The sequence below is a fragment of the Castor canadensis genome, chromosome 7 (assembly GCF_047511655.1).
Source record: "Castor canadensis chromosome 7, mCasCan1.hap1v2, whole genome shotgun sequence".
Classification (NCBI taxonomy): Eukaryota; Metazoa; Chordata; class Mammalia; order Rodentia; family Castoridae; genus Castor; species Castor canadensis.
The window spans coordinates 50,739,490-50,759,041 of record NC_133392.1 but is presented as its reverse complement, the minus strand read 5'-3'; the positions used below and the strand labels follow the sequence as shown (position 1 = coordinate 50,759,041).

Below are 19,552 nucleotides of genomic sequence, written 5' to 3'. Positions count from 1 at the left end.
CAAACACTGACTTATAAGGTCACAAGACACATGAAAAGCAGCTAATAGCAGATTTGAACTAGAAGCTGAAAACAGCTTTTAGGACTAAGACTGACAAAGATATTAGTAATGGAATGACAAAACAGAAATAAGTGATAAAAGTACTGCAACTGTGAACTTTAAATTTATTGTTCTTTTAAAATTCTTAATTTATAGTTGTGAGTTGAAGTGATTTCCTAATAACACAAAATTGGAATTATGAAAAACAACAAAGATTTAAATATTGGCAAAAATAGAGATAAAAAAGTACTAGATGAACACAAGAAAGTATGTGAATAATATTCCATTTGCAGTAGTTATTACTGTATTTTGAATCAAGAATTGTAATATATGCTGTACAAATACTTCATTTTATTATTTCAAATAACAGGATTAACATTATTATACCCATTTTACATGAAAAAACCTCAGGATAAAACAGGTAATTTGCCTAAGATTACATGGCTATCCAGTCAATATTCTAATAGAGGTCATCCGATCTAAAATGGTATTACTAGTATGCTATATTGTATGTCAGTAAGACTTAATAATGACTACCTTACAATCTTGCAACAGGCATTAAAAGTAAGTATTCTTCCTAGATCTTTCTTTGTTTCAGAAAATGTTATTAAGAATTATCTAACATGGCACTGTGCTACTAAGCATTTGGGTTACTTTAAGTTTCCAAAGATAAAATGTGTTTAATTCACATGTCAATAAGCATAAATAAGGAGGTCCCAACTGACTTATAATTTAAATGAAAACGTCAATATTTAAATGAATCTCTTTTTTAAATATGCAAAACAAAGAAACATAGAACTATTGTTAGAGACAAAGACCGGGAACTGACAGGGAAATCTCTGTTTGTCTATGTAATTTCTTTAAAATGTATTCCCTTGTTGACTAGCACGATAAACTTCGTAAACCATACCCAGGCAGCCACGAAATGCCCTACTTCATAGAAATAATATTGCTAAAGGTAGGAAGCCTTGGGGCTGATATTAGTACTATAAAACAAATTAATTTTGTATTTTCTATCTTACCGTAACAAGAATATAGGGAATGTGGATATGGGTATGTCAATATGTAGATAAAGCTTTCCTTTCAACAAGAAAAAATAAAGAGAAACAGAAGTAACACAGAATTCTGAGGTGAGGGAAGTTACTTTGTTCTGTCACAGGTCAGGAAACACCTCAAGCAACTACACAAAGAAACTGGAAATGGGTTCCTATATTACTGATGCTTCCAGTTGAAAAACTGTTTCTCCCCTTCAATTTTTTGAAAAGTCATTATGAAAGTACATTGTGTATGCAGCTTGAGTATACATCAGCACAGCAGAAATACTCTCCTACTTGCCAAAGGTATTAATAGAATCCCCTAGATCTACAGTACATCTTCCAAAGGTTTACTAGTAGCAATCAATCCAGAATCTTCTTCACTTTGAACTACAAGTAAGTCCCAGTCAGGGCCAATGCATTAGCAACAAAATATACAGGCCTAAGACTACTTATAGTAATTTATGTTCATAAGAACCCCTTTACTTAATTAAAAATCCAATTACATGATCACTTGAACTGTAACTTATATTCTTCAAGACTACTAAATACTTTGAGAAACTGGAAAAAAAACCACTGTGAACTGATACTAATACTGTGAACATCAATTTATAAGAAAATGGCAAGGAACAGACAAAAACAAAAGAGGAGACCATGAAAACATGAGAGACATACAGTTATGTTCACCAGCAGCTATAGTTTTTAGTTCACACAATATGTAAAACATTACAAAATTTAAAACATCTGTACAGAGGGTAAAAGGAATGTACATTTAACAATCATATTATACTTTCTCTGCTGTACTTTATTCCACTTCAAAGAAATTATGTTTCTCCCATTTTTTCATTACCAAATTAGTACAGTAAAATAAAATGAGAAAGTAAAGAGCAAATAAGACAAATGTGTTTCTATGACCATAAAATGATGAAAATAATAGCTCTTGCTATGTACTTGGGCACATAAATTTATCTTCTGCCACATTCTTTGCCACATCCTTGCCTTACTACGCTATAAATTTATGAAAGTAAAATAAATGAGATCTGAAAGGGAAGAAAGTGAAAGAAGTGAAAGGAGCAAATAGCCCACTGAAAATTATTCAATATAAAACGATGATAAGTAAGGTCTGGCTGACAAATTTAATTCAACACTTCATAAACTGTTCTGTAAAAACAACTATATTATCTCCTCTAATTTAGTCCCATGAAGACAACTTAATGTTTTTGGAATTGACACATAAGGTACTGTCACAAAGAAAAAAAGAGTTAAGCATTTAACAACTTCTCTAATACCAGTTTTCCAAGGTTTTATAGATTTTCTAATTGAAGACTTAGCTCTTTGTATTGTTGGTATAAGCAATTTTATAAACTGAAACCTGATTAGTCTGGTCAATCGGAGACATACAAATAATAATTTTCATAGATACTGCTTAGTGCTTTCAACTCCCATTAAATAATTTGCTCATTTTGCAGGATTCATGTGAACACAACCAACCAAAAAATACTAGCAGAGTAAAATAGCTACTACTCTAACAGAAGAGAACACAGTAAATGCAGCATTAATTTTGCATTCTACATTAAGTCTGTAAACTTCATAAAATTTTTTATTTTTCTATTATCTTTGAAATGTGGTGAAGGCAATTTTATATACTGAGATTACTGAGCTGTGAGTAGCAATAATGAATTACCTACTTCCCATTATCGCAAGAATGAGCTTTTGATAAATCATTGAAGTAAATAAAAACCAAATCTGCTTTTATGAGAGTCTTGGCTGTCTCTCGAACCAATCTCAGAATTTACGATGCTAACATTACAAAATCATTATTTGAAAGTATAAATTAAAATCCAAAATGATGAATTTTTTAGATAGATAGCACAAATATGTGCACTTACTATTACGGTGACCCAAACAGTCCACTGATAAAGGAAATATAAGCAGTCTTTGCAAAGAATATTTATTTAATGTCTCATTGGTTTCAAAGACATTGAATTTTGGTTTCAAAATTATTGCATATAAATTTGTAGTGTTAATAAATACTAAATTTTTTTAAAAGTAATTTGGTGCTCACTTGACTTAAACTATACTGAATAGCAATACCTAAGCAAGTTATTACCATTGAAATGACTTCAGAAACACGACCTCTGCTCCCTATATGGGTTACACTAATACATTTTATGACCCCACCGTGAACATATTAATATCTCTACATAACTTTTGAACAAAAATCTTTACAGTCATTACGTCGATACATAGTCAAACATTTTTCAATTATAGCCATAAATATCCAGGGTCTCCTTGACAGCATGTAGCCGGGTTTTCCCTCGTCAACCGCAGAATTTTACAATGACCTGGCAATGAGGCGACTTCTTTACAAATGAAGTTTCCTTCGCATTACTCAAGGGCACTGATGCTCCGCTTGGCAGCACCAGCACCAGCAGACAAGGCTCTAACTACCCACGGGGCGCGCAGCCTAAGCCGCTAACGCTCGGGCGGTCAGCGCCCGCCCTCCCGCGGGGGCCTCAACTTTAACAATAGGATCACCGCGCGATGCGATGCCCGCACACAATGGTGCGCACCCCAATCCTTTCAGGTGCACAGCAGCGTGTGAACCACAGAGCCGGCGCCCGCGAAGCCAGTGTCTGTCCTTGGTGCTGAAATGCACTTGCGGCGCTCAGCCCCGCGGACAGAAAGACTTCTCACCGCGGGGGCTCAGGAGGGGAGGCTCACCGAGAAGTTTCCAGGCACCGAATGCTAACTAACGAGTGCGTGTGTGCCGGTGGTGGCGGGGGCATCTCCCCTTCGGGTGCGGGGACACCGAGGACACCCGGACTGCGGCAAAGATCGCAAGCGCCCGGTCCTGGCAGCAGCGGACGCGGGCGACAGCCAACGGCTCCCAGGCCGGGGTCGAGGGGACCGAGGTGGCGCGGGGGTGGGAGGGCCCAGGCGCAAGCCCGGGGTTCTTTGTTTCTGGGGTGAAGGGGCGGACGTGGGGGCCACACCTGCCGGACTCGCATACGGGAAGGGGGGACGACAAAAGACGCCGGCGCCCCCGAGAGGAACGGAGCGGGCGGCGTCGGCGGGGCCGGAGCGGCCACGGTGCCTTGGCGCGGGCTTGGCCCCTCTCCTCGGGGTCCCCGCCGCTCTTACCGTCCCGATCGCACAGCTGAATGGCCTCCAGGCTGAGGTTCTTGATCACCTCCTCACAAGGGCTGGTGGGGCTGTTGAGGGCATGATCCAGGCGCGGCACCTCCATTTTTCCAACCCCCTTCTCAAGCCCGCCTGCTTCGTATCCAAGCTCGCTCGGCGGCGGGCCGGATGGGTGGGTGAGAAGGGCGGGAAAGAGAGAGATGGGGAGTGACTAAGAGGGGAGAGGGCCTGGGACGCGGGCGCTGAGGAGCCGAGCTGAGCCGCGGGGCTGGGGAGCCGCGGCCGAGGTGCCGGCCGTGGCAGGAGCTCCGGGGGAGTGTGCGGCTCTGAAGAGAACCAGCGGGACCCGGCTCGAGGGCGGGAGGCGCGCGCTCCCGGCGGGAGGGGACGCGGCGCACGCGGAACGTGAGGCTGGCGGCAGGGGCGCGCACGCGCGCGGGAGGACGCGCCCAACCTGCCGGCCTCGCGGCGGCCCCTCCCCCGCCGCCCTTCGACGTGCGCGCGCGCAGCCCCGGCTGCCCTGGCGCCACGGCCCCGGCCACCTCGCGTGTGAGGCGTCGGACGACGGAGCGCGCGGGAAGAGGGGTGGGAGAGGAAGGGGGGTGCGCGCCGCTTTACGCGTTGCGCGTTCGCCTCGCGTTCTTGTAGTGATGGCGGCTTGGCTTTTTCACAGTGACGAGCGGAGATGAGGCGTCTGCACGGGGAGGCGAGGGCGTGCAGGTTGGTTGGTTGTCAAGGATTGGAAAAGTAATGGCCCAGACCCTTTGTATTGGGGTGTCGACGCCAGCAGGCTGCCGGTCCCCCCTCAGGATCCCTGTCCGCTCGCTGCTCGCACCCTGCAGACCCGGCTGGGATGTTGCTCAGAAAGAGCTGCAAGTGTGAGCGGGTTACCCGCGGAGTGGAGGGCTTCAGGGACTGCTTAGACCAGCTGAGGGAGGGCAGACAGGACCCAATGCTGCTAGAAAAACCAGGGAATGAGAAGTTGCCAGCTAGCGTACAGAAAAGGCAGCAGACGACGTGCTTCAGGGTGACAGCTACTTACCAGTCCTCCTTGCGGTCAGGCTTTATTCCTCCATTGGATAAATGATAGGAAATGTTCACGCTGGGCCATTGTTCTAGCCGCTAATGGGGTGCGGGTGGGGATGGGAGCAGCACCTAGTCTCGAGTAGAAGGAACCGTCACTACAATAGAAAATGAAGAATGGCTTGTGTTTCCTCAGGTGACCCTAAACTTGTATGCCCATTGCTTTCAGTAGCACTTAAAATTTTGCAGTGCACTTAGTAGTTGTGCAATTTTTTGAAAGTAGTTGTAGGTTACAGCCAATTGACCTCTCTTCCCATTTGCTTCTTTGGAGTAGGTTTTAGGTTTTGACTGCTATGTTGCAGTCAAAAATAGTGTGCCACCACCTTTTGTGGTGTTCGAAATTTACTTTCCTTTCATTGATTTTCTAATTTCAAACATAAAGGTTAACCAATAAATAATTTACATGTAGATTGATACATGCTACCCTTTCTAGTCACATCACTTTAGCCATAACATGACTAAATCTAACTAATTGAAGCCTCATAAAATGAAAGGATCAGCTTTAGGTAAAATACGCCTGTGACAAAGCTTGGCATAATTGCAACTTGGTAAAAATCTGTGAAAGGTAATTAGGTATCATAAAGTGAAACGTCCTCGTTATGAACTTAGATGTTAATGAAAATGAATCTTCTTTTTGATGTTTGAAAACGTGTTAAAGTGGGGGGTGTCTCTAAGGAGAGGGTAAATTATTATCTACCAAGAAATATGGCAAGATAGTAGTTACTGGTAAATTTCCTGTGTTCAAAAGTCTAGCTCTGTAGATCTAGAAATTGATACCAGTCCAACCACAGTGGGTTCATCTTTCAGAGTATTCTTAAATTTACAAATCTCAAAATAGAAGTGTGTAAACTAGGATAGTTACTTATTCACAACTGAGAAATATAGCATGCATCTAATTAAAACTAGAACTCTTACAAATACCTATTAATCACCTACTATGTCCAGGACAATATACTAGGTGTGGAAATTTGGAGCCACATCTATCAGGAAATAAAAATATTTAAAAAGTAGATTATGGATGTTAAGAAACAGGGAGTATGGGAGAGTATAGAAGTGTATATAGGAGTAATAACCAGGTCTGAATTATCAGGGAAATCTCTAAAATGATTTTGTCTTAAGCTAAATCTGGTGGACCAAATGATGAGTTTCTCCAAGCTATCCAAGTTCATTTTGATGGCTTCACCCAGATACTGATATAAGGAAGATGAGGACTGTGAAGAAAGAAGTAGAAGAAAATTCTACTTTGGTTCACAGAATTATGGAAAGGGGTTAGAAGAGCTATAGGAAAGCAACCAAAAACATTTCATTAATTCCCACCATGAGGATGTAGTATCAGGGTTTGTGGCTTTAGAATATCCAGATTGATATGGGGGAAGAAAGGACAATAAAATTCTATTCCAGTTCTCAGACATCTGAGAGGATGTCTCCTAGTTAAGTTAATCAGAGACCACATTGAAGGGACTTTGAACAGGGCATTATAATTAGGCAGAGGAAGGGCAGGAGTTTATTTTCCTTAACTGCTAAAAGTTCCTTTGTACTCAGAGATAGCTGAGTCGAGAACTAGTATACCTGCCATGAACCCTGATGTTAAAAGAGCAAGATGATCCTTTTACAAAGACTATGAGGTAGACTTTCCAGACCAGGGATATCTGAATACCAAAGATAAGGGATTCATCAGTTGGAGAGAGCTACCAGACCAAACTGAGAAATCACAGACCATGAATTCTGTAGCTACAACTTCAGTGAAAAAACAGAAGCAACTAAGCATATAAAGAGGTGTTGTTTCAGACATGGGAGGAAGCAGAAGTTAGCATTTAAATGTATTAACTCTGGTCCAGTGCCTCAAGGTAATGGAAGCTCCCTTCTACTGATATTTGCAGATACAATCTAAGATAGGATGGGTGAGCAAAGGTGGAAATCATAAGACTGAAGACCTTTTACCCAACAAAACTTAATTTTTCCTGAAGAAACCAGTTAAAATGCTGATTGGACTCAGGTTCCTGGATTATACTAAAAAACATGTTTTCTTCTTCCTGTATTAAACTGAAAGCACATTTTATTTCTTCCTTATTTCTCCATGAATGAAATTTCATAAAGAGGCTGTGTCAGTTTTAGATAAAAGGAAAACTTTACCTTTTATTTTCATAGTTAAATTGCAGTATAAATAATTATAATCCCATATGACTAAATCACTTGGTTAGCTTGAGGTGTCCACTATTATAATCAAAATCCTGCCATCAATCCAACTCGAATAGTAGATGCTCTGTAAAAATTATTCCCTTTGCCAAACCCCCTTTTTATTTTTGTTTACAGGTATAATCACATGATTTATAAGTTAGTGTACATGAAGATTCAGATTCAAATTTGAGAAAGACATCAAACATACCCTGATTGAACACCTTATCCAATGTTGAGGACCTTGATAAGAAGTTATCTCCTAACAATACACTTTAAAACCTTCATGAACGAATCCAATTTCTTTCTCATTCTGAGCCCAAATATGCCTTTAAGAACAACAAAAAAGGCCTTAATTTTTTCCTGTATTGATAGTACACAATAATAATTCTTCCTCTTGTATATGTGTATTCAAATCTCTGGCTAAATGTTCCTAGTTCTTTCAAACACCTCTGATAAAACATTGTTTTTAGTCCCTCTATCACTATGAAAAATCACCTTTGGATAGGTGCAATTTGGTAAGAGTCCATAAGTGAACATACCAGAATTGGAACTATAATAATAATATAAAGGAAAGCACAGTAGGCTATCATGATCTTACAATGCAACTTAAAACCACATTTTTCTGTCAGTGACACACTTGTTTCATACATCCAAAACCTGCAAACACACAAAACATTTATATCTTCTCTAAACATTTCTTATTTTTCCTGTGATATTATAAATATTAAGTACATATCATAGTGTTTACACAGAAAGATACTCTGCACCGTTTGCTGAGGTATTTCATTGATTGAATTTCAATACTTTGAATGTGTTTAGTTATGCTGCTGCAACTTCCTTATGATTTTATCAGAGCCAGAGAAATGTAGGCAACAGAGTCCTTTTGGTAGGCTAGAGGTCCATCTTAGGTGATTCCACAGCCCTCAGCACAACCCAGATTTGTATGGCTAGGCAGAGGGCAAATAATGACAGTAAAACTGTAAGTAGAAATGAACTGCACAAATGCATAATAAATAAGGGAGTGTTTTAAAATTTCCTCCATAGGAAATTTAATCGTTATACTACTATAATCTTTCCTAAGTCCTTAAAATTGGAAGGGCAAAAGAAAGCTCATGATTGAAGGAGAAAGTTGAAAGCAACTCAGATATTGTAAATTATTAGTCTTGACTGAAATCAAATAGTGTCTGGACTTGTGCAGATCAAATTTAATGCGTGTTAAGTGTTGTATGAACTAGAAAGAACCCAATAAAGGAAGGATATTGCTATTGTGGGACACAAAGAACCCTTTTTAAATCCTTAGTTAGTATAACTGGTCAATTTTATAGTACAAAATTCTGGAAATAGTTTAGTGACTTTTAAATCACAGAGAACTTCTATATTTAGGATAACTTTATGGTTTAGTGTACTCAGGCTTTTAAAACAGGAGAATGGTTTAACATCACAAATCTCTCAATGCAATGCACCACATTAACAAAACTGTATGATCACCTCAACAGGTACAAGAAGAGCATTCAGCAATAGTCAACATCTTTTCATGATTAAAAACATTAGGTATAGAAGGAATGTACCTCAACACAATAAAGGCCATATATGACAAGCCCACTAATACACTTAGGGAAAAGTTGAAAGATTTTTCTCTAAATCAGATACAGGACAAAAATGCCCATTAACACCACTTCTATTCAACATAGTACTGGAAGTCTTAGAACAATTAGGCAAGAAAAAGAAAAGGCATTCAAATTAGAAAGAAGTTAATTGTCTATTTATCTATTTACAGATGGCATGATCTTATATAAAGAAAACCCTAAAGATTCCACCAAATGAAACTTTTAGAGAGAATAAACAAATTCAGTAAAGTTACAGACTGCAAAGTCAACATCAAAAGTTAATTGTTTTTACATACAACTATCCAAAAAAGGAAACAATCTCATTTGCCATCATCACACTAAATAAAACTTAACTAATTTAACTTAGGAATAACTTTAATGAGGTGAAAGATCTCTACAATGAAAACCACAAAACATTGAAATTTCAGAAGACACAAATAAATGGAAGATATCCTATGTTCATCAATTGGAAAAGCAGTATTATTAAAATGCTCACACTAATGAATGTGATCTGCAGATTCAGTGCAATCGCCATCAAAATTCCAATGGTGTTTTCCACAAAAATAGAAAAAAAAACCCTAAAATTTATATGAAACCACAAAAAAAAATCACAAAGAGCTAGATCAAACTTGAACAAGAAGAATAAAACTGTAGTCACATTATGCTTTCTGATTTCAAGCAATATTGTTCAAAACACTGGTTCTGACATAAAAACAAACACATAGACCAATGGAACAGAATAGGGAGCTGAAAAGTAAACTCGCATATCTCCAGTCATTTCATTTTCTACAAAAAGCTAAGAATACACAATAAGGAAAGGGTAGACGATTTAATAAATGGCATTAGGAAAACATATCCATATACAAAGAAAATGAAATTAAATCTTTTACATCATACACAAAAATTAACATAATAAAGACTTAAACACCAAAAACACAGACTACAAAAGCAAAAAATAGACAAGTGAGCTTATCGCAAACTAAAATGTTTCTACACAGAAAAAGAAATAACACAATGTAAAGTCATTCTACAGATTGGGAGAATATATCTGAAAAGGTTAATATCTAAAAAAATTTTTAAAAACTCATACAACTCAACAGCAAAATATAAAGAACCCATTTAAAATGGGAAAGGGAACTGACAGACATTTTTCCAAAAAAGACATGCAGATTGCCAAGAAGATTATGAAAAGATGTAAGATGTATAATATAAGTAATCAACAAAGAAGTAAAAAATAAAAAACATAATGAGGTATCACATCATATATGTTATAATGTCTTATCAAAAAAGAAAAACATAAATCTTGGCAAGAATATAGACAGAAGGTATGCCTTGTACCATGTTGGTAGGAATGTAACTTGTACAGATGTTGTGGAAAACAGTATGAAGATTCCTCAAGATGTTTAAAGTAGAACTACTATATAATTCAGCATTCTAACTATTGGTTGTATACCCAAATGAAATTAAATCAGTACCTCAGAGATAATCTGCACTCCCCTGTTCATTACAGCATCATTCACAGCTTCTGAGATGTGGAAACAGCCTAAGTTTCTATTGATGGATGAATGAATGAGGAAATGTGATATATAAGTATACATATATATATATGTTTATATATACGTGTATATATTAAGCTGGACACAGATAAATACTACATGATCTCATTTATGTGGAATCTTAGGAAGGTCAAACTCATTAACAGAGTACTTATTATGGGCTGAGAGGTACAGGAAAGGGATATATGAACAAAGAGTTCAAGTAGTGAGCTAAGCATGTGACTCAGGTCTGTAATCCCAACTACTTGGGGGCAGAAGTAGATTGTGTTTGAAGACCAGCCTAGGCAAAAATGTTAGACTCTATCTCAATTAACAAGCTGGATGTAGTAGTGTACAGCTATAATGCTAATTACTTCAGAGGTGAAAGTAGGAGGATCACAGTATAGGCCTTTCTGGGCAAAAAGTGTGACACACTATCTTAAAAAGTAAAGCAAAAAGGGCTGAAAATATGGCTCAGGTGATTACTTGCCTGGCCAAATGCAAGACTTTGAGTTCTAACTTCAGTACTGACAAAAAATGTTCAAGTCTTCAGCTGTAACATGAATATTGGAGAACTAATGTACAGTATGGTAGCTTAGTTAATAATGTTACAGCCTGTCCTTGAAATTTGCTAAGACAGTAGGTCACAAGTGCTCTTCACACACACACACACACACACACAATAACCATGAAGTGCTGTGTTAGTAGCTTGATTCTGATAATCATTTTACAATGTATACATATATCAAAACATGATATTGTATACCTAAATATGTATAATTTTAAATGTCAATCATAGGAGTTCAATAGAGCTAGAATTATTTTTAATTTTTTTAAAAAAATAAGTCATCTCACTCTCTTTATCCTGAGAGAAGAAAATGGAGGTTGATGTTAGATTTGTTCTTACTTTTAACTCACTAGGTCTTGGTAAAACTTGTTACTTCTCCATCCCCCGCCTTGCCCCCACAATGTGCTCTCTTCCTACTTTCCCCACTTGCAGCTTCTTTAGTTTTACTCTTTTTCCTGATTGTCTTTTCTGTCTTTACATGCTATCATGTCTCCTTGGTTTTAAAAATGATGTTACATAAGATGTTACTATACAATTTCTTATTATTCTAAAATATGGAAGCAGCCCAATATAAATTGTGAAGTGCTACAAAAGAGTTATTTATAGCTCTCATTTACTTTAATCCTCACACAACTGATCACCAATGTATAGCATGCTGATTCTTATTCTTCACAAGTCCTTTGGATTTGGTAAGATTTTTTTATCACCAATATAAGGGCCTTTTATCATCTGACTCGCAGTTTATTCCTGTTGAATGTCTATAGTGCTGACTGTCTCTTCCTACATGTGGCTTAATGCTTATCAACTCTAGCGTCTATGCTGCCCTCTTGAGGGTAGGTGTTCTTTAAAGTTCAACCTTTGACATTATGTTCTTGCCAGTTTAAAACTACTTCGGGGAATTCATTTCTCATGAATTTTAATCTCTTTTTAATGTTTAAATTTTCATGTGTGTTTTGAAAATGGTATATGAGGTCACCAAATCTAAACAAAACCCATTTCCCTATTTCCATTTCTAATAAAATGTTTATTTACATTGTTATATAGTTCCTAATTAATCAGATCTGCCTCAAACTGATTCAGTTTCCTGGCAGTAATGTACTATTTGTTACCTAGAATCAGCAAACTTTCTGATTTTATCTCTTTGAACCAAACTCTCACCAAAAACTTTCTGATTTTATCTCTTTGAACCAAACTCTCACCAAAAACATTGCAAGTTTGCAATGTTTCTTGAATATGCGGGTTTATTAGTACTGCTGCCCTATTAAGTTCTCATTTTGACCAGGTTGTGAAAAATTACGATGTGTGTATATGTGTATGTAGATAGATAGAGATAGAGTAAAGAAGGGAGGTGGGAAGACCATATCTCTGCTTCTCCTAAGATCAATACACTAAAACACTCGTTAATCAGAAATTGTTGAATAAATTATGAGGGCTACATATTTTCTCCTACAGTTAATGTCAAGCTACCAAAGCCTTTTAGGCAGGTATAGGACAGTGTTATAAGAAGATTGACCTGCCCATGTTTCATAAAATGAATGAAAGGAGACTTATAGTTTAGGAGATTATTATAGTTCAGGCAAGAAATTATAAAATATAGACTAGGGAAGTATAATTAGACATGGAAAGGAAACAATGGATTTAAGAGAAGACTGTTTCACTATTGTTTCTGAGATTGTTAAAAAAAACAGAAAGGAGAGACCCTCCAATATTTTGTATTATAAATATTAAATTATTCACTATGACAATACTGACATTTATATACAATAAATACTAATACCATAGAGCACAGCATCATAAGGCAGGAAAAGAAAAATGTATTGAATACATTTTCCTTATAGTTAAAACCCAATACTTGTTTTTCAATGATACAGAAGTGGATTATCCTTAAGAACTAGAGAAAATTACAAATTTGTGAATAAAGCTAAACAAAAAATTACCCTCATTATAGCCTGTCAAAAATATCATCTGTTGTCACTAGTCCAAATTTTAAAGGAGTTTCTTGGGAGGAAGAATTTGTGGGAAGAATGGAGAAAAAAAACTTCTGTACAGACAAAACTACTCAGCCTTTTCTCTCTGGTGTTGCAAAAGAGCAATCTCAGAATATATTCAAATGTTAGCCTTCCCTAAGTACCTTGTGAGAGAACACTGGAAACAATGCCTGCAGTTTTAAGTATATAGCCACAATTAGTTTACCCCAAGATCTAGGTGGTACTTGCCTTCACAGAAATCTCTCTCTAGTTTCTGAGTTTTTATTTGGCTCAAAACTAAATCCCTTCCTTCTTTACATTACTGACAAACAGGATCTTTAGTGTGTTCCCACTAAACACAGCTCAAAACTATTCTCCTGAAGCCCTGATTATTTAGTGTCCCCTTATATGTAACCACAGAAATGTCCTGATGAATCTTTCTCAAAAGATTTTGTTTTAATCTCAGTGGAAGTTAGAGCTGTGACTTTTAAAATGATAAGCACATTTTAGTTTCCCAAAGTTCTTTTTAAGCTAAAACAAATGTTTATAGAATTTGTAAAAGCCTTTTCATTTTTCTGCACATTCCACAAAATCCTCTCAAATTGTACTGTAACATCAGTGACATCTGTAACATCAGTGACATAATGGCTCACATCTGCTGTACACTCATCAGTATGATAAGAAAGGCTAATTAAGTCACATTTGGCTTTGGGGCTTTCTTTGCAACATTTATGTAAATAAAGGTACCACACTGCAGTAAATTGGAGTCAACTTGCTAGGCCCCACCCAAAGTAGGCTTGCTCCAGGATCCATCCTGATAAAATATTCAGGGTGGTTGGAGGCTTATTACAAAGATCGCTCAGTCAAAAACACCCATTCAATGGTGATTCAATACTCCATATGTGTGTGTGTGTGTGTGTGTGTGTGTGTGTGTGTGTGTGTATAGTGTCTATGTATATATGAATTCAGTGCACATTATTGACTGGACATTAGGTTTTTCTGTAATAACACAGATGCTTTCTTTACTAGAATTCTCCCTACTCCAAATTTTTGCTGTTATCTCAGAATGCAGTACTAGTTAACTAGTTAACTACATCTGGTTAACTATTCTTAGCAAGGGATGATAGCATCATAAATATTAATTCAGTAGCTATTCAAAAGAGGGACTTCAATAAATGGAAGTAGTGAAGGCCATGGATACAGATGACTATCACCTGCTATTCTTGCCAAGGGACTTCATTTTGGGGACACATAAATGAGACTATTGTTCTAGTATGTATTCCTATACACTGTATAACATTCATAAAGATGTTAAATACTCTCAATATTGGAAGATTTCTTTTACCACTTGCCTTCCCTCTATATGCAACTTACTCATAATAGCTAAGCCAAGTTAAATATGAATATGTCTAACAACTAGAAAACTATTTCCTCTTGAGGGAGCTACCTAAAAAGTTCTCTATTCACCTCATTATATGGAATTAACATTCCCACTATGAGCATCCCACTTATCTTGGAGACACAGAGAATAGTTAATTCTTCACATGACAGCCATATATACATATATGCATGTTTATAAATACATGTATATATATATACACACATATATGTATATATAACATGTATATGTATATACATACATATGCTGTAGATACATCTTCAAAACATAAACTCTCTTCTTTCCTCCAGAATGAAGCTTCCTAAACATTGTAGCCCTGTCTCAAAGTTATGTCCTTGCTATCCTCTGAATGTGCTCTAAAATTTTCATATTTTCCTTTTAATACATAATATTTATAATTAAATACATTATAATGATAGTCTGATCACTATAGAGCAGTTCTATAACCATCTGATTTGTTTTGGTTACAAATAAGTACTTTTAAATCAAGTACCAGTTTATTCACATCCAAAATTTTCTTTACTTTTTTAAGTAAGTATATGGATAGTTATATTCATAGTCATTTATAATAACTACTCCACACATTAGCTTTCTTGAAGTTTTGTGTTTCTAAGCTAAAATAATGCCAGCAGCTCTCATTTTTCACAAATCAAGGATAATATTAAAGCTAATTATGCATAACATATAAAAATGAAATAACTGCTGCAGTGTAGTTACATTTTATGTAGTCTCTTGGTTACTCTGTGATCTCTAACACTTAAATCAGGGTATGTCATGGAGCTTGATAATAAGATTCTGTATTTATGATAAGTGTCATATAACCACAAAGTATCTGTGGATTCGCACATTTTGTGTGACAGATCATGAGCTAATCTTCCATGGTGTAGAAGGTGTTGACATTCCATGAAATGCAACAAAGTCTTATTTCAGATATTCACACAGCAAACCTGACAGCCTTATGTGGATTTAGTGAAAGCTGCAGTAATGATATATGAGATTATTTCTTTGGTCTCTCACATGATACTTCTCTTATTATAGCATAGTCCCTACGTTGCATTTATGTTTTCCTCCTAAAAAATGTTACGCAGCTAAAATAGTGATTTTGACTGTTTAAGATATCACAAGGCTGAGGAATAAAGATCCCTTAATTAAACATAGCCAAAGGAAGTCTAAATCTTCAGAAACACTGCATAGACACCAAGCCCACAGAAAAGGTCCTAATACTCCAAGGAAGCTGGCTGGTGAAAACACAAAGTTCAATTTTAGTCTATCACCTTGCAAAATTGAGCTTCAGAGGCAGACCAAGCACATTTAGTTCATTCTTGCCAAACACTACATTGCTCCATTCTGTTGCTCTATTTTCTGTCCCATATTATTTCACTCTTGTTTTTATGGATCGATCATTCTTTCTAGATCATTTTCTTTTTATTTCTTGTTTGATAATATCTGGGTAGGTGGGTGGAGAAGGAAAATAGAACAAAGCAAAACAGGTAAGATTCTCAATTGGACTGTTAGAAGCTCTCAGGAATCAGCTTACCTGTTTGTCTTTTAAGGATCTTTATTCATGTGACCCCCGCCAAAGAATCGTTACTTCGGGATGTATGTATCAGTATGTATTTCAGTCAACACAATTAGTCTGGTGTCTAACTTGTTTTAGACTTCTAAAGCATCTAATAAACCAAGCATCTAATTTGTTTTATACTTCTAAAATGTTTTACAGTGTTGTGTTGAAATCACACTAGAGCTTTGTAAGATACAGCTCATGATGACTTTGTTTCAGGTGTTCATATGAATGAGGCTATTGAGTCTAAAGTAGTAGATGGTACAAATGATATTTGCTGGTCTTACTTTCTTATGGACAAACAGCAAAATCCATATGGGCCAAAACCTATCATTGTTTTTTTTTTATCTTCCACCCCAACCATCATTTCACAGGTAGACTCAATTTGGATATATTAAGTTTCTACTTCAAGACTTTTGTCTTTTCTTTCTCATTCCTAAGGCCTCAATGTCTTTGTTGAGAAAATGGCTTCTAAATGAACAGGGAGGGTAAATTGGCTTATATATACATATACAAATGCACACACACACACCACACACACACACACACACACACACACACACACACACACACATAGAGAGAGATGAGATAATTTAAAGCTCTCCCTCTCAATTGCCCAAACTACAAAGACAGCTAAAACTAAATCAGTTCCTCTCAATCCCTTTCGCTCCTCCTCCCTCTGCTCATTTCACCTCTCCTCTTTCCACCCTTCTTCCCCTTTCCCCTATTTCTACTATCTCTCTTTCAGATAATTGAGCAGGAGTTTTGCCACGTCACTGGCTTGAAGACTACAATCAAATGTAAACTGCATTAGTTTGATTAATGAACTGTAACAAAGATTTTTAGTGGTTCCTAATCCAAGGTACTAAGTGCTAGGATGAAGACAAATACAAGACTTTACTCTGAGAGTGAATTTACCCCTCGAGGGAATATCAACTTCATACACATAATCTGCTTTTAATGGTATGGTACACACTTATAAATATTTTTTGGCCAGAGAGGAAGACATTGACAATTATCACACATACCAGTATCTAGACTAAAAACATAAAATATGCTGTTATACCTTCATTCTAGCTCACTCTTCTCTTTTGTTTTTCATGTTATTGGTTTGTTTTATAATGACACCAATTGACTGCATTCTGTGTAGTAATAATGTACTTTTCAGTATTGATTTAGAGGAGAAGGGTGAATAGGGAGGAAAGAGGTAGAACATTAATTTTTTTATCAAGATATTTGTAAATACTGCTGTTTCATACTTTTACACAAAAAGGTAGAATTTAGAATAAGGCAAAATGTAGCAAGTGCTGTAGGAGAGGAAGTAATCACATGCTGTGCAAACATAAAGAAAGCAGAAATTAATTTCAACTGGGGGAAAACTGTGTGAATAAAACACTTGTCCTGAGCACTGCAAGTACAATAAACCAAAGTGCCATCAGGTTGCTTCTCTGGATCCTACATTGTACTTAAAAGTGCTGCTGAGTCAACCATTTTAATCTATAGAGGGATACACAAAAGCATTCATCTTACCCCTAAAACCACTTTTTTCTCTTATCCTGTAAATAAATCAGGAAAAGTTTTTTTTTAATGAGCAGTGAGTATGAGTGCCCTATGTGCAATGGCCATTTAACAATATGAATGAGTCTTGATATGCAAAGAACTTTCATTTCATGCAAGAAAAGAATGTACATGTATATATTATAAAATTTTTCCATATCATTTTAAAGATTGATATAAAGTTCTATTCTCTTACCCAAATAAAGAATTATTCAGATTGACCTAGCAGTGCTACTGTTTGAAAATTTGGGCTTGATTCAACACTGGTTGATTTTGAATGAATATAGATCATACCATAAATTTTAATTTTGAAATAATCATAATTAGGGCTGGGTATGTGGCTCCCCTAGTGCATCACTAGTATGCACAGTGCCCTGGGTTAAATTCCCAGCACTGCAAACACACAGACACACACACACACACACACACACACACACACACACTGTATTAAAGTTGTTTAATACAGTTTCCTCACAATATATTCCATGACTATTATATTGAAAGTATCTATGACTATTTTGTTTCCTATAGATTTATAGTTCTATAAATTAAAACCATAGTAATTTTCAGGTATATAACCTTGATTTTATTTTCTGTCCATATCTTTAATTAAAACCTGGATAGACAAACTGGACCTGTTTTATAGATGGTGCCTAACATTGCCATAGCAGAAGATTTTCCAAACATATTTGCAATTAACATGATTACTCTGTATTTAGTTTTGCTCTACTTACAAGCAATATATAATAAAACCATTCATATTGACGTTTCACTTGCCAATTTTTATTTTAATGAGTTTTTATTGAGATATGCATGTATTTTTCTGTACATGTGAGATTTCCAGTTATCTAGTCTGTATAATTAAGCTTCCTGCTTACAAAATATAAAAAGTCTTTATATTTAGTACATCATAAAATCTTAAAAGTCATTCTTATATTAATTCATATACCATTATCAGAACCATTTACTCTTCTCTTTTCTCATTATGACTTCTAGAATTCTGCTAGGCATATGCCTTCAACACATATTCACACTTTCTTTTTTGACTCCTGTACCATGTTATGGCCATATAAAATAAATATTTCTAATATAATAATGATTTTTATATTAAAATACCCAAACAAAGAGAATTATTACACTTTGGTCTTTTCCATCATATTCTGATTATAATTTCAGGCATATAAGATTATAGGTAATATAGGCATGGATTTTCATTAGATTTTTTTCAACCTATGGTTCTGTATAGATTAATATACATGGCCTTCAAAGCTGAAGTTGAAGGTTCTTTTCCCTTCCCTGAGCCTTGACTGCTACCTTGACGAAGTAAATCTTAAGCAATGACAGCTAATATGATTAAACCTTCTGCATTAGCTGATTAGATTTAAAAACTGAATTAAATGGAAGTGGCTTGGGCATCATATAATGATAGGCAGGCATTTATTTATTGAAAATTAGTAGATATTAAATACTTTATAAGTATTAACTCCAAGTAGTCATAACAATCCTGTGAAGTAGATGCTGTTTTATCCACATTTTTTCAGATGCGAAAAATAGGTACAGAGTTAAAAGTTTACTTGCTCAAAGTTACAGAGCTTGGGGTTTTAAAAATTTATTTATTTACTTATTTTTTTTTATTCACATGTGCATACATTGTTTAGGTCATTCCCCCCCCCCCCCAGCTTCCAGGCAGAACCTGTTCTGCCCTTATCTCTAATTTTGTTGAAGAGAAGACATAAGCATAATAAAGAAGACAAAGCATTTTTGCTAGTTGAGTTAAGGATAGCTATACAGAGAGATTCCTAGCATTGCTCCCATGTACAAATGTGTTACAACCCAAGTTGATTCATCTCTAACTGATTTTTACACTGTTCCCTGATCCC

The 19,552-nt window shown here is 36.4% G+C and overlaps 2 protein-coding genes across 7 annotated transcripts in view; one reads left to right on the top strand and one right to left on the bottom strand.

Annotated features, from left to right (window-relative positions):
- Positions 1–4,577, bottom strand: part of Phyhipl (phytanoyl-CoA 2-hydroxylase interacting protein like) — a 61,207-nt gene extending 56,630 nt beyond the window's left edge. The window contains exon 1 of the mRNA XM_020186970.2: positions 4,218–4,577. Within this exon, the coding sequence (XP_020042559.1) occupies positions 4,218–4,323 (106 nt within the window). The 5' untranslated portion in view covers positions 4,324–4,577. The remainder of the gene's footprint in view (positions 1–4,217) is intronic.
- Positions 4,578–4,733: 156 nt separating this feature from the next.
- Positions 4,734–19,552, top strand: part of LOC141424793 (uncharacterized) — a 352,524-nt gene continuing 337,705 nt past the window's right edge. For all 6 annotated transcript variants that reach the window (XR_012449702.1, XR_012449704.1, XR_012449703.1 and 3 more), the window contains exon 1: positions 4,734–4,937. Coding sequence is in view for 3 of the 6 variants with exons in the window: in XM_074078900.1 (XP_073935001.1) it covers positions 4,903–4,937 (35 nt within the window). In the remaining 3 variants the exon portion in view is untranslated. The remainder of the gene's footprint in view (positions 4,938–19,552) is intronic.